The 20,868-nt window shown below is 35.0% G+C and overlaps 2 protein-coding genes and 1 pseudogene across 2 annotated transcripts; all 3 read left to right on the top strand.

Moving 5' to 3' along the window:
• The first annotated feature begins 1,083 nt into the window (after positions 1 to 1,083).
• Positions 1,084 to 7,631, top strand: LOC134233721 (uncharacterized). Its single transcript, XM_062715718.1, has 10 exons — positions 1,084 to 1,223; positions 1,513 to 1,791; positions 2,024 to 2,317; positions 4,620 to 4,955; positions 5,247 to 5,312; positions 6,010 to 6,369; positions 6,481 to 6,795; positions 7,051 to 7,326; positions 7,424 to 7,501; positions 7,624 to 7,631. The coding sequence occupies exons 1-10, from the start codon at positions 1,196 to 1,198 to the stop codon at positions 7,629 to 7,631; spliced, it is 2,040 nt and encodes a 679-aa protein (XP_062571702.1). The 5' UTR covers positions 1,084 to 1,195.
• Positions 7,632 to 7,918: 287 nt separating this feature from the next.
• Positions 7,919 to 12,740, top strand: LOC134233691 (heat shock 70 kDa protein 12A-like). The gene is made up of 6 exons (XM_062715674.1): positions 7,919 to 7,981; positions 8,948 to 9,085; positions 10,037 to 10,323; positions 10,737 to 10,949; positions 11,134 to 11,281; positions 11,462 to 12,740. The coding sequence occupies exons 1-6, from the start codon at positions 7,951 to 7,953 to the stop codon at positions 12,508 to 12,510; spliced, it is 1,866 nt and encodes a 621-aa protein (XP_062571658.1). The 5' UTR covers positions 7,919 to 7,950; the 3' UTR covers positions 12,511 to 12,740.
• A 1,855-nt stretch (positions 12,741 to 14,595) lies between these two features.
• LOC134233720 (uncharacterized) lies at positions 14,596 to 20,234 on the top strand (annotated as a pseudogene).
• Positions 20,235 to 20,868: the final 634 nt, after the last annotated feature.

The raw sequence follows: 20,868 nt of genomic DNA, 5'->3' as shown, positions 1-20,868 counted from the left end.
TCGAACAGTTTGTCAGCACCACTCCTCTTGAACTGTTGTACATAGTTTCTTTTATCCCAAAGAGTTTTGCCTATTATTCAAGAAAATTTCTCACCCCCCCCCCCAACCACTTCAAATTAATGTTTGGATTTGTATTTTGCCAAGAAATTTTGATTCCATTATTTATCTAGAAACTTCATATTCCACATTTAAATGTCCTCATATGTAAGACATTTTGATGTGAAGATTTGTTTTTGCAATTATTGCCCTTTTTGATCTATACTATGTATTTAAAGTGCACTGTGCCTTTCATTTTGTGTTTCACCATCAAGTTTTGGGGGAGCGTGGGGTATGTGAGCTAGCTCACTTTTTCTTTCATTTTTAAAAGCAAACTGCTGAACAGATTTCTGGGATTTATGTACCTAAAAAATATTGCTTACAGAGAAAATGTTAAGAATTTTTGGAAGCTGCATGATTTTGGGCTCAGATCATTGCAATAATATTGAATGCAAGAAATTTTTGAAAATGCCAGAATAAACATGATAAAAAAATAAATAAATAATGTAATAAAATAAAAATTCAGCACAGTTTTCTGCAGACAAATATGAGACAATATGGATACATCATTGGAAAAATTTTACACGTTACTGCATTTTTCTTTTCTTTTTTACTTTAATTCATCTGTTTTTTTAATTGTCCTTAGAATACTTTCAGTACTTCGATTCTTCGAGCCAAAATAAAGACAACATCGGAATAACACGAAGTTTCAATCGGATTGACGAAGTGTCCCGATTTGTTTGTTGTTATCATCTGGCCGAGGATTGCAAATGTCGTCCAAGATCTTGCACAGTAAAAATCAATTGAAATAGTAATCTGGGATCTTTTGCATGGGAAAATATTTTAAAATTGTGATGTTTTCGACATTTGTCATTATGTGAAACCTGAAAATACTTTGGATACATGTTAACACACAGTGCATAGTACAAAATTTGAGGTGAAAATCAAAACGAAAGTAGAATTTAGAAACTGCTGATATTGATGTTCATATCGTTAGAGAAATCTTGATCAAATGCATTCTTTTGTCAGTAGGATTCTTTGTGTGCATGTTCAAATGGATAAATACATGGCAAAAATATCGTGGGTAGACATGTCACTACAGAATGATAACTATTAGTGTGTTTGGACATTGTCCGAAACCTTATCTGAAGGAAAGAAAATGGCTCAAGGATCCTTTAGTGAAAACGGTATTTGAATGATATAACGACCTGCTAAAGATCTATTAAACATGTTTTTATCAACTGGAGAAAAATATGTAATTCTTATTTTAATTTAATTGTATTTATAGTGAAAGAAAAAATTCTTTAAAAATAAATGAATTTTTGGCAGCTTAAAAATTGGGGGTTATTCCCTTTTACCTTTATAAGGAGTATGTTCTATAATTATATATTTGTCTAAAGGTTAATCCCCTACAACATTTTATTGAAATTCTGATAGCTGTAAATGGATTAAAATTTTGATTTTATTCTTTTCCAGAGAAGCCAGTTGAATCCCTCCAAAAGTGTGTTTTGTTTCTGCGAGATAATATCCACAAAGAGAAAGCGTTAATTGATCACTTGCTTGTCAAGTCAGAACTTTCTGATGAAGAAAAACAAGGACTGACAGAAGGAAAGGAATACATCTGTATAGGGAGGGAACTTAAGTCAATACTAAGGAATGGATCTGAGAAATGCAAAGAACTTTTAGATGTTTTCAAGCAGTCTCTACTATTCAATGAGTTCACAGAGCAACTGGAAAAGGAAATTGGTAAAAATGGTAAATATACATTAACACATAAGTCACTTTATTATAAGGGGGAAAATATTAATATACACATATTTTATTGGAAATTAAGAAGGAACAAAGTATTACTTTTTGTTACTGGAATAAATATTTGCTGATATTTAAGTTTCATTTTGAAAAAAATAAACATTTTTCATGTGTTTCTAAATCAGTATAATCAGTAAAAATAGAAAATAACAGTTTTTTAATACATATTTTCTTTCAGTTGATGCTGAAAAAGACAAGTTAACATTAAGCTCTCTCTGGGATCATAGAGGTATTTTATTGGAAGAGTTGGAACCTTCATTAATAAACGACATCCTCCTTGAGAGCTGTGTAATTAGAATAGAAGAACATGATGAAGTAGAAAGAGCTGGTAAAAGGAAAGAAAAATGTCAAGTTCTGTTGTCCTTACCTGAAAAATACCCAGATGTACTGGACAAGTTGGGATATGCACTGCAGAGATCAAAATGTTTCCAAGCACTGAATGAAATCAAAGGCATTCATCCAAAAAAGCAAGGTAATTAATTCTTTATACAGTCAGTATGCATATTCTTCCCCCTTATTTCCATTTAATAATGTTTCATTTACTTACTAAGAATTTCAACCCACATTTTTAGCTCTTCTGAGCCAAAGGCTCAAAGAGCTAATGCTATGGCCATTTGTGCGGTGTGCGGTGTGCGTCGTGCGGTGTGCATTAACTTTTTAGAATATAGGCCATAACTCAAGAACCCCTTGGCCAATCAGTGTCAAATTTGTCACAGGGTATCCTTGGCCCAAGGGCTACCATTTATACTAAAATAAGGGTTGGGACCCTAAAACAAGGGGAGATAATCAGGAAAACAAAACCAAAAGTACTGGTTGCAAAAAAATCTTCTTCTCCAGAACCACCAGGCAGATTTTCACCAAACTTACATACAATGATCAGGATATGTTGAAGATTAAAAATTGTTCAAGGCATGACCCTGGGGCAAAGGGCGTGGTCTCAAGGTCACTTCAAAGTTGACCTAAATTTACAGTTAATGAAAATGTCTATATTTTGCTTACTATAAGGACTAGGATCATCAAATCTTGTAAGTAGATGCATCTTAGGACTTCTCATCATGTTAACTCAAAAGTAGGTCACGGTGACCTACTTTTTTAATTTTGCGGGCATTTGTTTACAAATTGATTTGAAGGCATATTTAGGACACTTTAAGGCCTATGATCATCAAACTTTGTCAGTTGATGCATCTTGGGTCCTTGAACAACGTCAACTTAAAAGTAGGTCACCGTGACCTACTTTTTGAACTTTATGACTTATCCTTTTTAAAACATTTCATCCCATTATTTCAGACACTGAGAGGGTTAGAATCATCAAATCTTGTAAGTTGCTGCATCTTGGGACCTTAAAACATATTTAAGTAAAAGTAGGTCACTGTGACCTACTTTTACAATTTTGCAGGCATTTGTTTTCAAATTGTTTAAAAGGCATATTTTGATTACCTTCAGACCAATGATCATCAAACTTGGTCAGCTGATGCATCTTGGGACTTTTGTCGACCAAAATGTAGGTCACTGTGACCTACTTTCGACATTTTATGGCTATATTTCAGTATCTTAGGTATTTATTGGCTTAGAATCATCAAACTTCGTGAGTTGATGCATCTTGGGTTTTCGGAGAGTGACGACCAAAAATTAGGTCACGGTGACCTACTTTCAATATTTTATGGCTATATTTATGTATCGCCAGTACTTTTCGGCTTAGAATCATCAAACTTTGTCAGTTGATGCATCTTGGGTTTTCGGAGAATGTCGACCAAAAAGTAGGTCATGGTGACATCCTTTTGACATTTAATGGCTATATTTATGTATTTCTGGTACTTATCGGTTTAGAATCATCAAACTTTGTTAGTTTATGCCTCTTGGGTTTTCAGAGAATGTCGACCAAAAAGTAGGTCACAGTGACCTACTTTTGAATATCTCAGGTATTTATTGGCTTAGAATTATCAAACTTGGTTAGCAGATGCATCTTAGGCCTCTGATAAATGTCAACCAAAATGTAGGACACGATGACCTACTTTTGACATTTAATGGCTATATTTAAGTATTTCCAGTACTTATCGGCTTAGAATCATCAAACTTTGTCAGTGTATGCATCTTGGGTTTTCGGAGAATGTTGACCAAAAAGTAGGTCACGGTGACCTACTTTTGACATTTTATGGCTATATTTAAGTATCTCCGGTACTTATTGGCTTAGAATCATCAAACTTTGTTAGTTTATGCCTCTTGGGTTTTCAGAGAATGTCGACCAAAAAGTAGGTCACTGTGACATACTTTTGAATATCTCCGGTACTTATTGGCTTAGAATCATCAAACTTTGTCAGTTAATGCATCTTGGGTTTTCCAAGAATGTAGACCAAAAAGTAGGTCATGGTGACCTACTTTTGAATATCTCAAATACATATTGGCTTAGAATCTTCAATCTTAGTTTGTCTATTAATGCATCTTGAGTCCTCAGAAAACTTCAATCTTAAAGTTGGTCACCGTGACCTACTCATGGTTTTTTTTTTTTTTATAGCTTTATTAAAATATCCTAGTCCTAATTGGCTAAGAATCATCAAACTTTTTATCAGATGATGCAGCTTAGGTTTTAGGATACTTAGGGTTAGAGGCTACAAATACAAGTGATAGGTTGTACAATTTATCAGAAGAGCGATTCGAGGCCCTTGGGCCTCTTGTACATTGTGAAAGAAAGATGTGATTTAGAACATGTTAGTACAAGAACCAGATACCATGATTATGTTTATAATGATAATATTTTTTATATCACTTACTTTTAGGAAGAAAATGCCATTTTTTGGTTGATCGAGAATGTCTGTATAGAAATTCCAATTTTGAGTTCCTGGTTAATGAGGTGGAACCAATTCCACTTTGTAAAATCTTGATTGAGGAGAAAATTGTTGATGTGGATGAAATGGAAAAAATAAAACGGGAATCTTCAAGAGAACAACAAGCCAGGGATATTGTACGGCTAATAGAAAACCTTGACCTGGAGTCAGAATCAAATCTCAACAAATTTGGACATTGTCTAGAGGAGCTGGAATGGGAGGCAGTAATAAGAAAACTGAAAGGGAACGAATCACCCTTTGAGGACTTCATAGAATTCCAAAATACAGGTGACATTTTAGACATATTTACCATATATACTCACCTATAAGTCAGCTTTTTGGGAGTTAATTTTAAACTTTGGTCCAAAACTCTTTGTCCGACTTATGGGCGAGATATAAAATGATTGGTATTTTAGAAGGTCAATCTTTTTAACATAAGCTTAAAAAATACAATGGACTTACAGGCAGACCAACTTATAGGCGGGTATATATGGTATATATTATAGGAATAAAGTATACATGTACTCTGTTTTAGTTCAAATTCACAGAGACCACAAGTTTAAATATTTTTCTTTGAAGGTAAAGAGGATAAAGGATTCATTATGGTGAAGCCAGAGGAAGCAGGGATTCAGTCTGTTTATGAAGGTTTGCATGTATCAGACACCTTACTTATAGTTATTTATTTGGATCTTTCTAAGCAAGATAAAATTTGTCATGAATCCAATTACTGTATACAGAGAAATTTTCGCCCCCGTTTTATTTTTGCCCCTTTCGCCCTCTTCCTGATTGGGTGAATTTAAAATGGTGCGAATTCAAATTACACAGCATAATTTCTAAAACAAAACAATGACTGGGCGAATATAAAATGGGGCAAAATAGTTTGCCAGTGCAAAAGGGCGAAAATAACACGGGGGCGAAAATAACCCTGTATACAGTATTGTTTTTTATCTTTAAGAATACAAATACTGTATACAGGGTTATTTTCGCCCCGTCTTATTTTCGCCCTATCACATTCGGAAAGAAGTTTGCCCCGTTTTAAATTCGCCCAAAAAGATTTTTTTTAAGATATTATACTGTTTACTTTGAATTCGCCCCGTTTTAAATTCGCCCACTTCAGACGAGGGCGAATGGGGCGAAAATTAAACGGTGGCGAAAATTTCCCTGTATACAGTATATCCAATTTTCATGAGGAGCCAGTATACTGCATTTACACAAACAAATAATGTTCTCACAAATAGTGATTTACAATATCTCCACAATGTAAATGTATTTAAGAAATAAGCTAAAAGATTAAGACTTTGTAATAACTTAGACTATTTCAATTTATTTTGCTACAATATAGGAAAACTCCCTACAAAGTTAGTCCTTACTATATCCATTCCTGAGAAAGTCGATCAAGACAAAGTGGCAGAGGCCATTAGATTTTTAAATCGGGATACAGAACTACGCAGTAGACTCTCACAGCTCACTCACATGAAAATCGACAAGGCTGAGGGCTTTCTTGTCCTCCACCTGACCTCCCTGACTGAGGAGGCGGGGCAGCGGTTCCTGGCTGGTGGTGGTCGGTTAGTCAAGGAAGTGGTCACGACTGTGCTAGACTTGGTTGACTTCTCAGAAGATTTGTATCAAGCCAAGAAACCATTGGATGTACAAGTTACAGTGAATGCAGAGGCAGATTACAACAAAAGAGGTTGTGTGTATGGTATAGATGAGCCATCTTAATCATTTTCATAAATTTTAAGCTGATGATTTTGAAAAGTATTGGTAAAATCACTCAAGAATCATCATCAAACTGTTGATTATTTTTTTATAGCTGACATATCAGATGTTCATCAAAAGATTCAACTAAACATACAAGAGAAGTGGGATATACTGATTGAAGAGCTGGAGCCCTGTCTAATGTTAACATGCTTCAGGAAGAAAGGTTTGATGACTGAGAAGGATGAAACCTGTATTATGGAGTCAGATGAACGCAAAGCTAGAGTTGTTGCCCTTTTACAAACTCTCCTTAAGTCATCCAGTGCCTCCATGTTAGATTATTTTGTCCTACTTCTAAAACAAATGGATAAAACTGACCTTGCTGAAAAATTAGCTTCAGGAGATGTGGAGACCGCACACCAAGAAGCAGGTAATGTAGACACATCTAACATTCAGGAAAACAAGGGACACAACTGTCAACTTCTTTATTGTTACAGTCATCACATCTAAAAACCCAAGCTTTTTCTCTGTGTACGAATCATGAAAAAGAGGTGTTTTCTTGTAATATTTTGTGAACATGTATATATATATTTTTCTAAATTATGAATTGAATGTGTATATTTTTTTTCATGTATAATTTTGCTTTTATTTTGATATTAAATTGTTTTTGAAAACTTCCCTGCAGAGATGGTCAGGAAATGTATTCTTCTTCATTTTGATGAAGCTTTGGAGGAAATTGACTCCCATATAATAGAGAACACCCTGACTAAGTGTGGATACCCTGTACCAGATAACATCAGACCCAAGTCTGGCTTCAGTAGGAGGGGGAGGGCATACTGCTTCCTTGTTTTTGTGTTTGAAAGTGACGGGCTCATGCTGGTACTAAAGAAGATCCTCGAAATCAGAGAAAAGGGGCATTTTTTCAATATATTCCATGCAGATATAGTAGAAAGCACAAAGGGTAACTCTAATATTTACCATGACCATGTGAATGAAAACTTGTTTATTACATTTTTTTTTTGTTTATTTGATTGTGAAATTACTATTATTTTTTGAAGATCATGACACAAGCACTAGTAAGAAGGCTTTAAAAGAGAATGAGTTCTTTGACTGTAAATATACATCATCATTGAAAGGTGAGTACTTCATATTTCCTCAAATACTTATGTAACATTATTTTATTTTAACAAAAAAGCCTTTTGTTTCTGAGGCGTATAGTCAGTATCAATGTAAATTTAAGAACTTAATATAATTTAAGAGTATTAACCACAAGATTTAAGATATGATCGTGAGTTCAAAGCTATATTGAAATTTTAAAACAAATACAGATATGTAATATTTAAGAGTTAAGTTTGTCTTTTTTTTTTTTTTGTTAAAAAGTTAACAATTTTGGTTAAAAAAATGTTGCAAAGGGTTATTTATGCAGCAACTCTGTTCATTTGGACAATGAGGTGATAACCAGTAAAAATATTGAAGAATAGAATGACCAATATTCTTTTTTTTTTTCTTTACAGAAGGATATAATCCTCCGTATAGACATGTGGAAGTAGATATGTGTGAAACCTGTGCAGTCTATGAGCCTAGGATGTATTATGTAACAGGAGGAGTGGTTTATGGTACATCATTTGAATGAAATATTAAGTTAATTTAAAATAGAAAACTTTTTTCTTAAAAAATATATTATGATTGCCAACTTTGCCTAAAGCCCCATTTTCCAATGTCCTGTAGCATTTGTCTGTCCATCTGATATAAATTTTCCAGAAAATATTTTCTTCCTGTTGGCCCAGTGTGGCTTAAACTTCATCCACAGTGACCATGAGTTAATTGACCTTGAACCAGTTTTTGGGGAATCATCAAAAAAAAAAGAAAGAAAGGCAAATGTAGAAATTCTTTTGTAAAATTCATGTCCAATGCAAAGCAAATGTTTTCTCCTTTTGCCCTATTTGGCTTATTCTTCACCCAAAGAATGCTCAATGATTAAGGATGTGCAGTGGCCTTGTACAAAAATGTATATTACAATCAGTCATAGCAAATCTCTGCATAAAATTTTTCTTTTAGGTATATTTCCCCCCTTTGTCCAATCTGGATACAACTTCAATTAAAGCACAAGTTAGTTAAAGGTCTCACCCACTTTGTGTCTATGAGATAATTGATCATTGATGAATGTTTTATTTTCCTTTAGAATATATTTAATCTATATATTTTTTTCTTTTAACAGATGCACAAAAAAAGAAAGATACACAAATGGGTTTTTCCTTTAGAACTGATCTTCTAGTTTCAGTCTTACAAGTCCATTTCATCATCATGTTCTTTAGCTAAAGAAAAATCTGATAATGAAAATAGTCTTAATGATACATTATCTCAAACTCAATGAACCCCATCTTCCCTCTCCTAAAAATCAAGATATCCAAGAATTTTTGACATTGAGAATAAAATATTACTTAAAAAATGAGTAGGTTGGGACTTGATTTTTCACATATCCATTGTTCAAGATAGGAAAAAATAACTGTTTTTGTAATTGCATAAAAATAAGAACAAGTTCCACACCAGCCACATGGTGTCTATTGATTTTATATTTACAGGAGGAGTGCCATTAAGAAGATTCTATCCCACTCCTATTAAGGTTGTGCATCAAAGAAAGATGCATCCACCACAGAGACACCAAAGACAATACCGAAAAGACAGGAGCATACCAGTGACTATTCAAACAGAGGAAAAAAGTATGTGCTTTTCTTGGCATTTTATTTTACTTATAAGCTGTGATTGTTAATTGATAACAATATTTAGCTCAACTGAGTTTAAAGGTCATGAAAGCTTTCCTGATTGAAAAATGTAAGGTACCCATCTAAAATCCATATGCCGTGTATTGACGGTAAACTTTTCTTCTCCAAATCCACTTAGCCAATATCACTCATACTTGCTCCAAAGCATTTTTGTGTGACGGGGATTCATTTTAAGGGTCACACCTTCTTATCATGGGAGATGATCAAGAATCATAGAAAAAATTAGTGACAATTTTAGAATTCTTTTTCTGCAGAACAGCAACACCACAGTTGGTCTTATTTGAATTTAATTGAAGTAGATTATTGGGGCTAGTGTAGAATTGATTTAGTTCAAATCATTGACACTGGTGGTAGGGCTGGGCCAAATAGGCAATAAAATTTTTCCATAGATGTATTTAGAATTATCAGCAAAGTCATTATTAGTTATATTGATGTGCAAGTATTCTCAGGTTATTATTAGTTATATTGATGTGCAAGTGTTCTCAGGTAGTAAGTTTCAACGTTGTTCAGATCAGGAAGTTCTGAAATAGGTTGTGGAGTCAGCTAGAGTTTTAAAAGGGTGTATATAGGAAGAAATCTTTTCAACAGCACACTACACTATACAAGTTGGGACAACATACCTAAATTGTTTCCTAATTTTGAATTTAAATCATAGTTTTTTATTAAATGAATTTTGAGTTGTTGGGGTAAGAGTTAAGCCAGAATCTAGGATCCAGCTTTTTTTACCTTGCATATATGAAGGAAGATATCTCCAGAAGAACATCAGAACCATAATGACCATAATCATAATGAGGCATGCCAAATACCGTGCATCCTTGTGATCTGATGTTTGCAACATGGTTTTATTTTGAGTAATAATTTCTGACACATCTTTCTGTTAATTTATAGGGACCTGGCAAGTTGTTGCTGCAATTGACTTTGGGACAGCATACTCTGGGTTTGCCTTTTCCATGAAAGACAGTCAATTAGATGTAATCCCGGGAAAATGGAAGACTCATTCCTCAGATCTACTGGAATCTCCTAAAACTCCAACTTCTCTCTTACTGACGATCAGTAACGACTTTGTGGCATTTGGCTACGAGGCGGAGAAACAGTTCAGAGAGCTGGTGGAGGAAGATAAACATAATGACTACCGCTACTTTAATCAGATGAAAATGGTGTTATTCCAAGATAAGGTATGTGTTTAATAAATAATAATGAAACAAAAGTCATACATGTATATAAAGGATGTCAACAAGTATTCAATATTTGAATCAAACTGTCAATAGAGGTTTCAAGTCATTTAGTCTCACATATTATTTCTTATACATGTAATTATATTACAAATATGCATAAAAAGAAATATTTATGGTACATGTGTTTTGTGTGTGCTTGAGAAGAAGAAATAGCTCCCCCTTAAGGTCTTTGCATGTCATGTCTATATTTTTCCCCATAAGAAAGAGTAAGAAAATATTCCTAAGCACCACAATGTTTGTCTCACTAGAAGTACAATGTAAGAGTTCAGACTTCTTTTGGGTCCAAAATTCATTGCCCATTTTATAAGTAAACATTTGCTTTTTATTAACTTTTTCAATCTGTAAAATTGTAGAGAGATGAAACAGCAGTGGAGGTCATGGACCACATGAATCGTCCAATGAAGGCTCTTGATGTGTTTTCACTAGCAATAAAATACCTTTATGATCAGTGTTTAGAGACTTTACTGGATAAAAACGTCAAGAAAGAGGGTATACGCTGGGTGGTAACTGTACCTGCTATCTGGGACGAATTCGCAAAACAGTTTATGAGGAATGCAGCAGAAAAGGTACATGTTTATGGAAGCTTTTCATGGATATCTCATAAATCTGTATATAATTTCAAAATAAAGACTCTCAGTAGATCTCAAACTCTTTTAATGGAAAAACAAGAAAAAAGGACCATATTATAATTTTGCTTTTCAGAATCACTTCATTTATTTTAATAGTTGTTCTTTGCTACTCTATCTATAGGCTGGTATCCCCAGAAGTCAGTTAACTCTTGCCCTTGAACCTGAGGCAGCAGCTATTTATAGCATCAAAGGGTCAAGGACTGACCTAACCTCTAAATCTATCAACAAGTACAGCAGGGGCTCACAGATTCTGATTGTTGATCTAGGAGGTGGTATTTCTTATATTTACTATAATTTTTTAAATATTTATTTTAAATAGTGCATTTATAAGTATGATTTATTTACTGTAAAATAGTTGTATGATTTATTTACTTACTCTAAGATAAAAGCATGATATATTTACTCACTGTAAGATAGATGATATAAAATCTAAGGCTGTTATTTTATAGGTGGTACAGCTGATTTCTCTTTGATTGGTATCAGTGGGGATAAGAAGCTTGAGGTGCTACATAAAGCCAGTGGAGGGGCTTTAGGAGGGAACACAATCAACACCAAAGTCTGGGAAATTCTAGAAGAGCTTCTAGGGAAAAATGTCATCGAGGAATTCAAAAAACAAACATCAGACTTCATGGAAATGGAAAGCAACATAGAACTAAAGAAGAGAGACCTCTCTTCTGAAAGTAAATTACAGTTAACAATGTTCCCGTCCCTTTCTGAGACGTGTAAATCCTTGACGGGGAAAACTTATAGAGAACTGGTGGGGGAATCTCATTATGCACAGCTTGTGAAAGTCCGCACTGGGAAAATTATATTCGAACATGAAATGATTAACAAAATGTTTGAACGTACATTAGAAGAATCTTTTAATATAATGGATAAACTTTTAAAAATTGGTACTAATATTAAGGACATAGTGCTTGTAGGGGGATTTTCTGATTCAGAAATTATTCAAAAACAATTCAAGGAAAGATTCATGGACTATGAGGTGATAATACCTGCAGATGCTGGATTAGCGGTGCTGAAAGGAGCTGTTATTTTTGGACATGATGAAAAGTTAATCAAATCTAGAATCTGTCCTTTCACATATGGAGTAGAGGTCCTGCGGTTTTGGTTGGCCTCTGATCCAGAGGGTAGGAAGAAAATAATAAATGGAACATCTTACTTTACCGGAACTTTTGACAAACTCGTAACTATTGAAGACACTGTGGAGGTTGGAAAAACAGTTGAAAGAGAATTCTTTGCCCCTAGTAACTCAGACAAAAATTTAAAGTTAAGATTTTATCGAACTGATAAACGAGACGTGCAGAGTGTTAATGATGAAGGATGTGTGTGTATTGGTAAACTGAAAATTAATTTATTGGACCCACTGGATGGAACTGAACATGCGGTGCATCTGTCCTTAAAATTTGGTGAGACAGAAATTACAGTGCGTGGAATTGACAAAACCACTGGGCAGCTAGTTAATACCACAATTGATTTCCAAGGAAAAGTTACATAGCAATCCATACAAATCAACATTATTTATAGACTAATAGAGAAATAATTTTTTATGTTTTTGCACACTATTAAAATATGAATAACATTCTTCACTATTTCATTTCTCTTATAAGTTAATGTTTCCTACATAAAAGGTCATGGTCAAGAAACAATTTTCTGTGCAATTAGCACAATCCATGCAAATGTATATTTACATGTGGCATATATGTACATTAAAGTTGTACAACTTGACTTGAATGGTTACTCTCTGGATTTGTATAATTTTGTTAAACGTTTTGTTGTGTTTTTTTTCAATTCTTTAAACATTTTTACACTCCACCATGAATTTGGCTGGGGCATTGTTTGAGGTGTCCTCCGTCTTTCTGTCCTTCCGTTCCACTTTACATTCATGTCCTTTGTTAACTTTTTTTGGGAGGAGGTATGAAAACTCAATTTTACTACAAAGTGTCTGTAAGAAAAAAAATGGATGTCTTTGTGCTAGTACGTAGAAATTTCACCCCCTGCATACTGTAGTCAATAAAAGTTCCAAACACTGGTAATCAAATTAAAACAGATACTAGAGTAATTGAAATCTGACAATATTGAAAACGTGCAATTTTGAATCGCATCCGCATCAGGCAGATGGAATACGGGGACTAGACTTTCTACTGTCAAATGCATGTGCGGTGGATATTTATGGTGGGCTACATAGACTGGAATAGAATAACAGCAACAAAGACAGTCAACAAACCTCCCAGGATTGAGGTCATCACGCAAGGCCAAGTCTAGAAGGACTGAAAACATGTTCCAGAGAATACCTGTTTAGTAGAATTCTATGCATCTGGTACGCCATGGGAAGGCTATAAAATATCCGAACATTGGTCTTACCTCAGGAGATGGTACCAGCCCGTTTGCTTAATGTTGACGAGGAAGCCAATATCATTTATAACCAGGTACGGTAAATGGACAACTCTTTGAAGTCAAAGTGATTGCGTCACAAGAGGAGGATACATCAAGCAAATCTGAGAAAAGTTAAGAATCATGAAGCAGCCCGTTGTCAGCGCCTATTGATCTAGCAAACAAAGAAGGACGGCACATTTCGCTTTTGTATTGATTATCGCAAGTTAAATAGCTGTACAAAGATGTATACCCCCTCCCAGACTAGACGAGTCACTAGATCAGTTGAGAGGTAGATCATGGTTCTCGGCTCTAGATTTCTGTACAGCATATTGGCAGGTAGAAATGGAGCCAGACGACAAACAAAAGCATGGACTATTTCAGTTTAAGGTCATGTAATTCAGGTTATGTTATGCTCCTGCAAAATTTGAGCACGTAATGGATAGTGTCTTGGCTGGCCTTCACTGGGATATCTGTGTAGTTTACCTAAATTACGTGATCATGACAAGGCAAGACATTTGAGGAAATGTCGGCAAACCTTAGAAAGATCGACCGACTTCAAAATACAGGCCTTAAACTACTCAAAGCCAAGAAATACTTGTTTGGCAAGAAGGTGACTTACCTTAGACATGTAGTGTCAGAGGAAGGTGTAGCGACTGACCCAAACAAGGTACTAGTAGCTGCAGTAAAACAGCGGTCAGTACCGACAATGCTACTGAGGTACGCTCATTTCTTGGACTATGCAGCTATTTCAGGAGGTTCATCAAAGATTTCTCAAGTAATGAAAATGCCTTCACAAGCTGGCGGAAAAAGTTCGCGCCTCTGTCTGGTCTAATGAATGTCAAGAGGTGTATGATGCCCTAAGACATAAGCTGACCAATATTCCGGAATAAAGGCATCCACATTATATCAGACACCGATGTCAGCAATTTGTCTATAGGCGCAGTCTTATTACAAAAGATCTATGAACAAAAGAGAGTTGTAGCTAATGCTAGTCGGACTCTGACAAAGTGTAAGCACAGGTACTATGTAACACGAAAGGAATTGATTGCGGTTGTCCACTTTGCCAAGCACTTTTAGCATTACTTCTATGGTAAAAAGTTTATAGTCTTCGAAAACCATAGCTCTTTAAGGTGGTTTTTAAGTTTAAGAATCCAGTAGGACAATTTGCACATAAGCTGAAAATCTTCAGTACATACAATTTTGACATATGACATCGACCAGAAGCCCAACACAGCGATGCAAACGCACTGAGTCGTGTGTCATTTCGCCAGTGTGTTTTGATGCAAACTGGGAACAAGTTTTGGAAGGTAACAAGCAAGATGAAGTGAGAGCGAAGCCCAAGCCAGTGGATCAAAGTAAGATGGTAACGATCCAATATTCTGTTAATCAAAGAAATGCAAGACAAAGACAACGATTTTATCACTTGTCAAACGTTGGCTCAAAGAAAAGACAAGACCCGAGTATAGTGTAGTCAGTGGTCAAGTATATGTAGTGCGTTCATAGAGGTCACAGTGGAACAATCTATGTATAGAAAATGACATTCTGTATAGAAGATTTGTAGAGGAGGATGGAAAGACCTGGAATTGTGCTTGCAGGCTATTGTACTAAGTATATCCAACGACAGACAATATTCGAGTTCCGTCGTGAACACGACTCCCTGGAAATTCCAGAGCTGGGATCAGATCAACAAATTTCGACAATTCTTTATCTCGACTCCTAAGTATTTCCTTGGTCCTATTTGTCAACGTCTTCTCATCATACATTATTATGCATTACACAGCGTATTAGGACTACAATTCACTTTTTACAATAACTAAAAGCCCAATACTTTTTTTAAAGTTATTTTTTTTATTGAAAGAAAATTGAAGTCCGGTGGATAATATGGCATTATTAATCATTTATCACTTTAATTATTTGTTTGTTTTTTCTTATTAAGTAATACAATGTTAAGTGATGGGTAATGAGACGATAATAAATTTGGTTTCAAATATGTTAAATCAGCATACTGTTACGGACAAAAACGTTCCTAAGCAAAAATTTTTAAAATATCCTGTTAATGAATTAAAGTAATAAAATTTAATTGATCTCAAATTCATTATGATCCATTATTCCTTACAATTTAGTGCCGAGTGCATATCAGAACATGGTAGTATAAATTCCACATAATATCGCTGCATATAGCGCCGATTCGATATAATGCAGTGAGAGAGTGATGATAAGATCCTGATGTCGATAAAACAAGGAATTTATAATTTTCTATCAACAAAACGCCAGAAATCACCATGAGTAAGTAAATCGCTTTTTTTCACATTAAATATAAAAAGAAAAAAATGTTTACATGCTCTACAGTACGTATGTACAATTTCTAAAACGAGGTAAATTATTGACAAACAAGTTGATGAAACAAGAATATAAGCAGTCTCGCAAGTTCTATGGTCGATCAATGACGTAGGCAAATACAATTTATTACTCAGTCAAATGCTGACAAACGTTTTTCTTACTAATTGTTAGTACTTTATTAACACTGAATTGACGACGGATTTTTCTGTTATTTCCCGATCATAACATGAAGCACACGGCGGGTGTGACAGGTATACTTTTAGATATATCGACGATGTATTGTCAATTTACAATGGTAATTTCTATTCTTATGTCGATACGATATATCCTGGTGAGCTTGAAATGAAAGATATCACAGAGTCTGACACATCTGTTTCATATTTGGATATTTTACTTGAAAAAGACATTAATGGTAATCTAACAACCAAGCTCTTTGATAAACGTGATGACTTTAACTTTTCTATCGTCAATTTCCCTTACTTATGCAGCAATATACCTTCCTCACCTGCATACGGAGTTTATATATCTCTGTTGATCCCATACACAAGAGAATGCTGTACGTATGAACAATTTCTAAAAAGAGGTAAATTATCGACAAACAAGTTGAGGAAGCAAGAATATCAGCTGTCTCATTTAAAGCCATCATTTCGTAAGTTCTGTGATCGATACAATGACCTTGTCAGCAAATACAATTTATCATTGAGACAAATGCTGACTGACGTTTTTCAGATAAATCGTTAGTCCATTATTTATACATTGAATTGACGACAGATTTTTTCCGTCATTTCCCGATCATGACAAGGAGCACACGGTGGGTGTGACCGATCGGCAGGGGATGCTCACTATTCCATGGCACCTGATCCCACCTCCGATGTTTTGGAGGTCCTTGTTTGCTCTGCTCCTATTTTGTATTGTTTTATGAACTTTTGATCTTGAATACTGTTAGTTATCTCCATATGTTTCATGATTAGTAAAGTAATTAATATCTATGTACTCTCTCCGGTGTTATATTTGCAGGCAAATTTTCTGCCGACGTATTCAGGTTGGTGATTATCCCATTATGTTTTTTGGCACCCTGCACAAGTGCAGATGATTTCACTGAAGAATGGAAAAATATACTGAAGGAATATTCCTATGTTTGCGACATTGAAAATATTTGTGATAAAAATCTTTTTTCCAAAGCTACAGTAAAAGAATATACAAAAAGAAACATTTCAATGACTTGTCCGAAGTGTAGCTGTGATGATGCATGCTCAAACACTGGAGACTGTTATTGTCTGACGTCACGGCGTCAGACAGTACTAGATTTAACCAGGGCTTATTTATGCAGTCGTTCCATGAAATTGTTTAGATAGTTCGATGGTGGAAATTTCGATACATGCACAATTTCCAAAGAGTCATGTAGGAAATGAGCTTTTATTTACATTACTGAATGATCTTGTCTTTAGTATAATCCGTACTTTCATCTATGAACATGTCCGCTTCAGTTCTCCATAAAACATGCCTTAGCATATTAATCTCACTGTTTTGTGTTGTGTATCAAAGATTAAGTCATTTTACATGTCATGGTTAAATAATTGATTGCTTATATTCAGTAAAATTCAGGGGCGGATACAGGATTTGTGGTTAGGGGGGGCGTGCATATCTTTGTTGAGGCAAGGGGTCTGGGGGCCGCCTTAAGGCCCCCAGTGGGTCCAGGGTGAAGCCCTGGTGGGGGCCCAGGGGCGAAGCCCCCTAAAGCTCCTGGGTTTTCGTGTATTTTAGAGTAAAATCAGGCACAATAATAGTGCATATTTTTCAATTATTTTTGTTTACAGTGGCATATAGGTCCGGATGTTTGAATAATAATTGTAATGAATGTTTCTCAATTCTCATTGTATTGTAACACATGCCACTATTAAACGATTTAATTACTTATTACTTACTAAAAGTGGTATATTGCTTAGCGATGTACCATGGTATGGCGTGTTTAATACTATACATATAGTAGTCATATCATACTTTGAATGGTGGGGGCCCAGGGGGCGCAGCCCCCGGAAGATCCTGGATTTTTGTGTATTTTAAGAGTAAATCCAGGCAGAAAAACAGTGGTTAGGTTAGTTTTGTACCAAAATGTGGCATTATAAATATAAGTCACATCATACTTTGAAAATTTTAGGGGGGGGGGGTGCGCCCCCCACGCCCCCCCTTAAATCCGCCAGTGAAATTATACCTTGACATTGAATTATCAAGCACGTGGTTAAATATTTTCTCTTAATTGCCCAGCTCCAAGTATTGAAAATCTGTGCCTGAGAAAAATTAAGCGAAAACAGAAAAAAATGTCTTATTCAAGTTCGCTTTTAATTCTTTATTGTGTAAATAGATTTGTATGTTGGCTGAAGTGTTATACTTCACACCTATCCAACGATTATATTTTGGACGATATTACATTTTAAATTAGTATGCATCTTCTTGTTTCTTTTCCCAGATGCTTCAGTTCAGAATTTCATCAATCAATTACGTAACAGTGTTATGTAGAGAATCATTGTACATCAAATGGTTTGAGAAGCAATGAAAGCTTTCAAGAACAGCAGGGAAATGGTCAGCATGTGTAACGCTCTGCCAAGATTGTTATCGCCAGGGTTAAGGTTATACGCGCCCATTAAGTGATCAAAGATTCATCATTTACAACCTTCATTTCATTTTGTTTGTTCTGCAGACCAGAAGGGTTAGGGTTAGGGATATTTTAATATTGTTTCACAGAGATGTTGTTATGTGCAAATAAAGAAATAAATTCCATAATTAATAAATATTTTTTCGGCGATTAAAAATTTCACTTCAAGTCTTAGTTTGTGTCATGATTCTGGAGCCAGGATCGAGCTTCAATTTAAAGTTCATTGTATACAATATTGATTACGCATGGTCTCTTGAAGATATTGTATCGAACGAAAGAAATTATATTATTATTTCTTTCTGCTTAATGAATTTAAGCAAACCACGTCAGACAAGCTTTTTAAGAAAGCTAATACTTGTTTGGACATTGCATTCAACACGTTCGCGCAAACCTCGCACGGCTCAGAGTGGCTCGATGAAATTTACCATATGAAAAATTACTGTCCCCCAGACGCAGAGGAGGAACTTATCAGAAAATGTCAAATTACAAATTTACTCATTGTGAAAATATGCTAGTAAAGACAAATCCAGTTACTTCAAAATCAACCAAATTACCTATAGTAATATTTACTGTGCCAGATGTAACAATGATTTTAATGTTTTACCTTGGTTAATTGATATAAAATGTATAACCGAACTGGAAGATTTCAGCTCTACTGATGAATTATGGAAATTCATTCTGGACGAGGATATTTCATTTCGTTATTTTCCTTCAGACGAAATTAGGTCTAAGTTTGAAGTTCCTAGAAGGTGCGATGCTAATCTTGTCAATCGGTGTAATACCACAGGTGTGTCAGGTTATTATTCTGTCATGTCTCAATTTAATGTTGAAAAAGCCTGCAGCACTTTATATCAACCGATTGGAGGTTTTCAGAATCCGTTTTGCCTATTGTGTAACATTCGAGATGAGACCTTTCTCCCACCTATATCTGTGTGCAACGCAACGGGAAGGATGGACAATTCTGATAACGAACTACTGAATGCATGTTTAAATGAAACTGTGGATTTGTTGCGTTATCCATATAAAAACAAGCACTGTGAAGAATGTAATTTGGTGAAAACAAATGGTGGAGACGTTCAGATGGCTGACGCTGAAATATCAGTTCATATCTACAACAGACCGGTCCAGAAATCCTCGAAATCACCACACCAGGTTTATTTATCAGAAATAACATTAAGTACAATTGATTTCACAGAAAATCCCACAATAAGCAAATATCTATCGACAATAAAATTTGGCAGTTTTCAGACAATTCCTATTGCACTTAATCGGAAAGAATTCGGCTGGACTAAGCGGGAGAGATGGTGTGGTAACGCAAAAGCGTATTTCTTTCCTGAGAACCGAACTCTGAGTCAAATCATAAATGAACCTCCTTGTTCATGTATCTTTAGCTGTAGTAAAGAAACCAGTTGTTGTAAAGCCGAGGGAAGCATACTGAAGCGAATCAAGAAGTGGGAATGTGTGCCAACATATCTGCCACAATTCTTAAATTCCGTAGATTCTGATTCAGCTTCATTTTTTATGATCAGTAAATGTCATAACAAATACACATGTACAAGAATGTTATCATAAGGAATCTTTATGAATCAGATGAATATAATAATGTGCCGAGTTTTGTTCCAGTGACATTTATTCGAACACTTGAAACCTACAAGAGTTATTTTTGCTTCCTTTGTTTTAATTTATTTAACGCAGGCAGTGATACAGAACAGATGCAGACGATTCCATGGAAAATTAACCTTGAATGTCCAAACATCTTGAACTTTAAACACGAAGTCAAGTTTGAGTCTATGATACAGGAGGCCATGTCAAGAAACTGTTCTATAAATGTCCATCCAAATCCACGATTTTGACCACCAAATTGCGAATTTCCAGGAACAGAAAATTTGTACTGTTCACTTTGTGAACGACCTAGTAAAGCTGGCGAAAACTGTTCGCTCTACAGTCCTACGGACCCTGATTACCGTTCAATATTCTCAATATTAGAAGACGATCATAAATCAGACGAAAACTATCAAAGAAGCCAGTGTTTAACCAATGAAATATTTGATAGCTACAAGGTAAGGCTCTTATTCCTATCTATAAAGGAAATATAAAATTGTTGCTGGACACAGTCAATTTTCATTTCCTAATTCCCCTTTACTGTAAGGCAAATTTTAATATTTAATATATGAAATATTTTTCTAGTTTAAACGTTTTTGGTGGCTTTATTTTATCTTTAAAGGTGTCGTTATCATCTTTTCGGAGAAGTTGTCGCAGTCTCCTTTGTTCCCCTGGACAGCAGCTTGTGAATGGAGAATGTATCTAATTTTTCTCATCATTCACTCCCAGAATGATACACAATGTTGCGTTTACTGCCAGTTAAAATAGTAAAGTGGGTCAAAAGAACATGGACATTGATATATTAATCAAATCAATAACTTCCTTTTTCACTGATCAAATGCTCATTGATACTAATTTGATTCTTACGATCTTAGAATACCATTT

This window comes from Saccostrea cucullata, unplaced genomic scaffold (assembly GCF_032062105.1).
Source record: "Saccostrea cucullata isolate Sc308-1 unplaced genomic scaffold, CSIRO_AGI_Scuc_v1 ctg145, whole genome shotgun sequence".
In the NCBI taxonomy this organism is placed as follows: Eukaryota; Metazoa; Mollusca; class Bivalvia; order Ostreida; family Ostreidae; genus Saccostrea; species Saccostrea cuccullata.
Note: the sequence above shows the minus strand (reverse complement) of the source record. Positions and strands in the feature narration are given on the sequence as shown.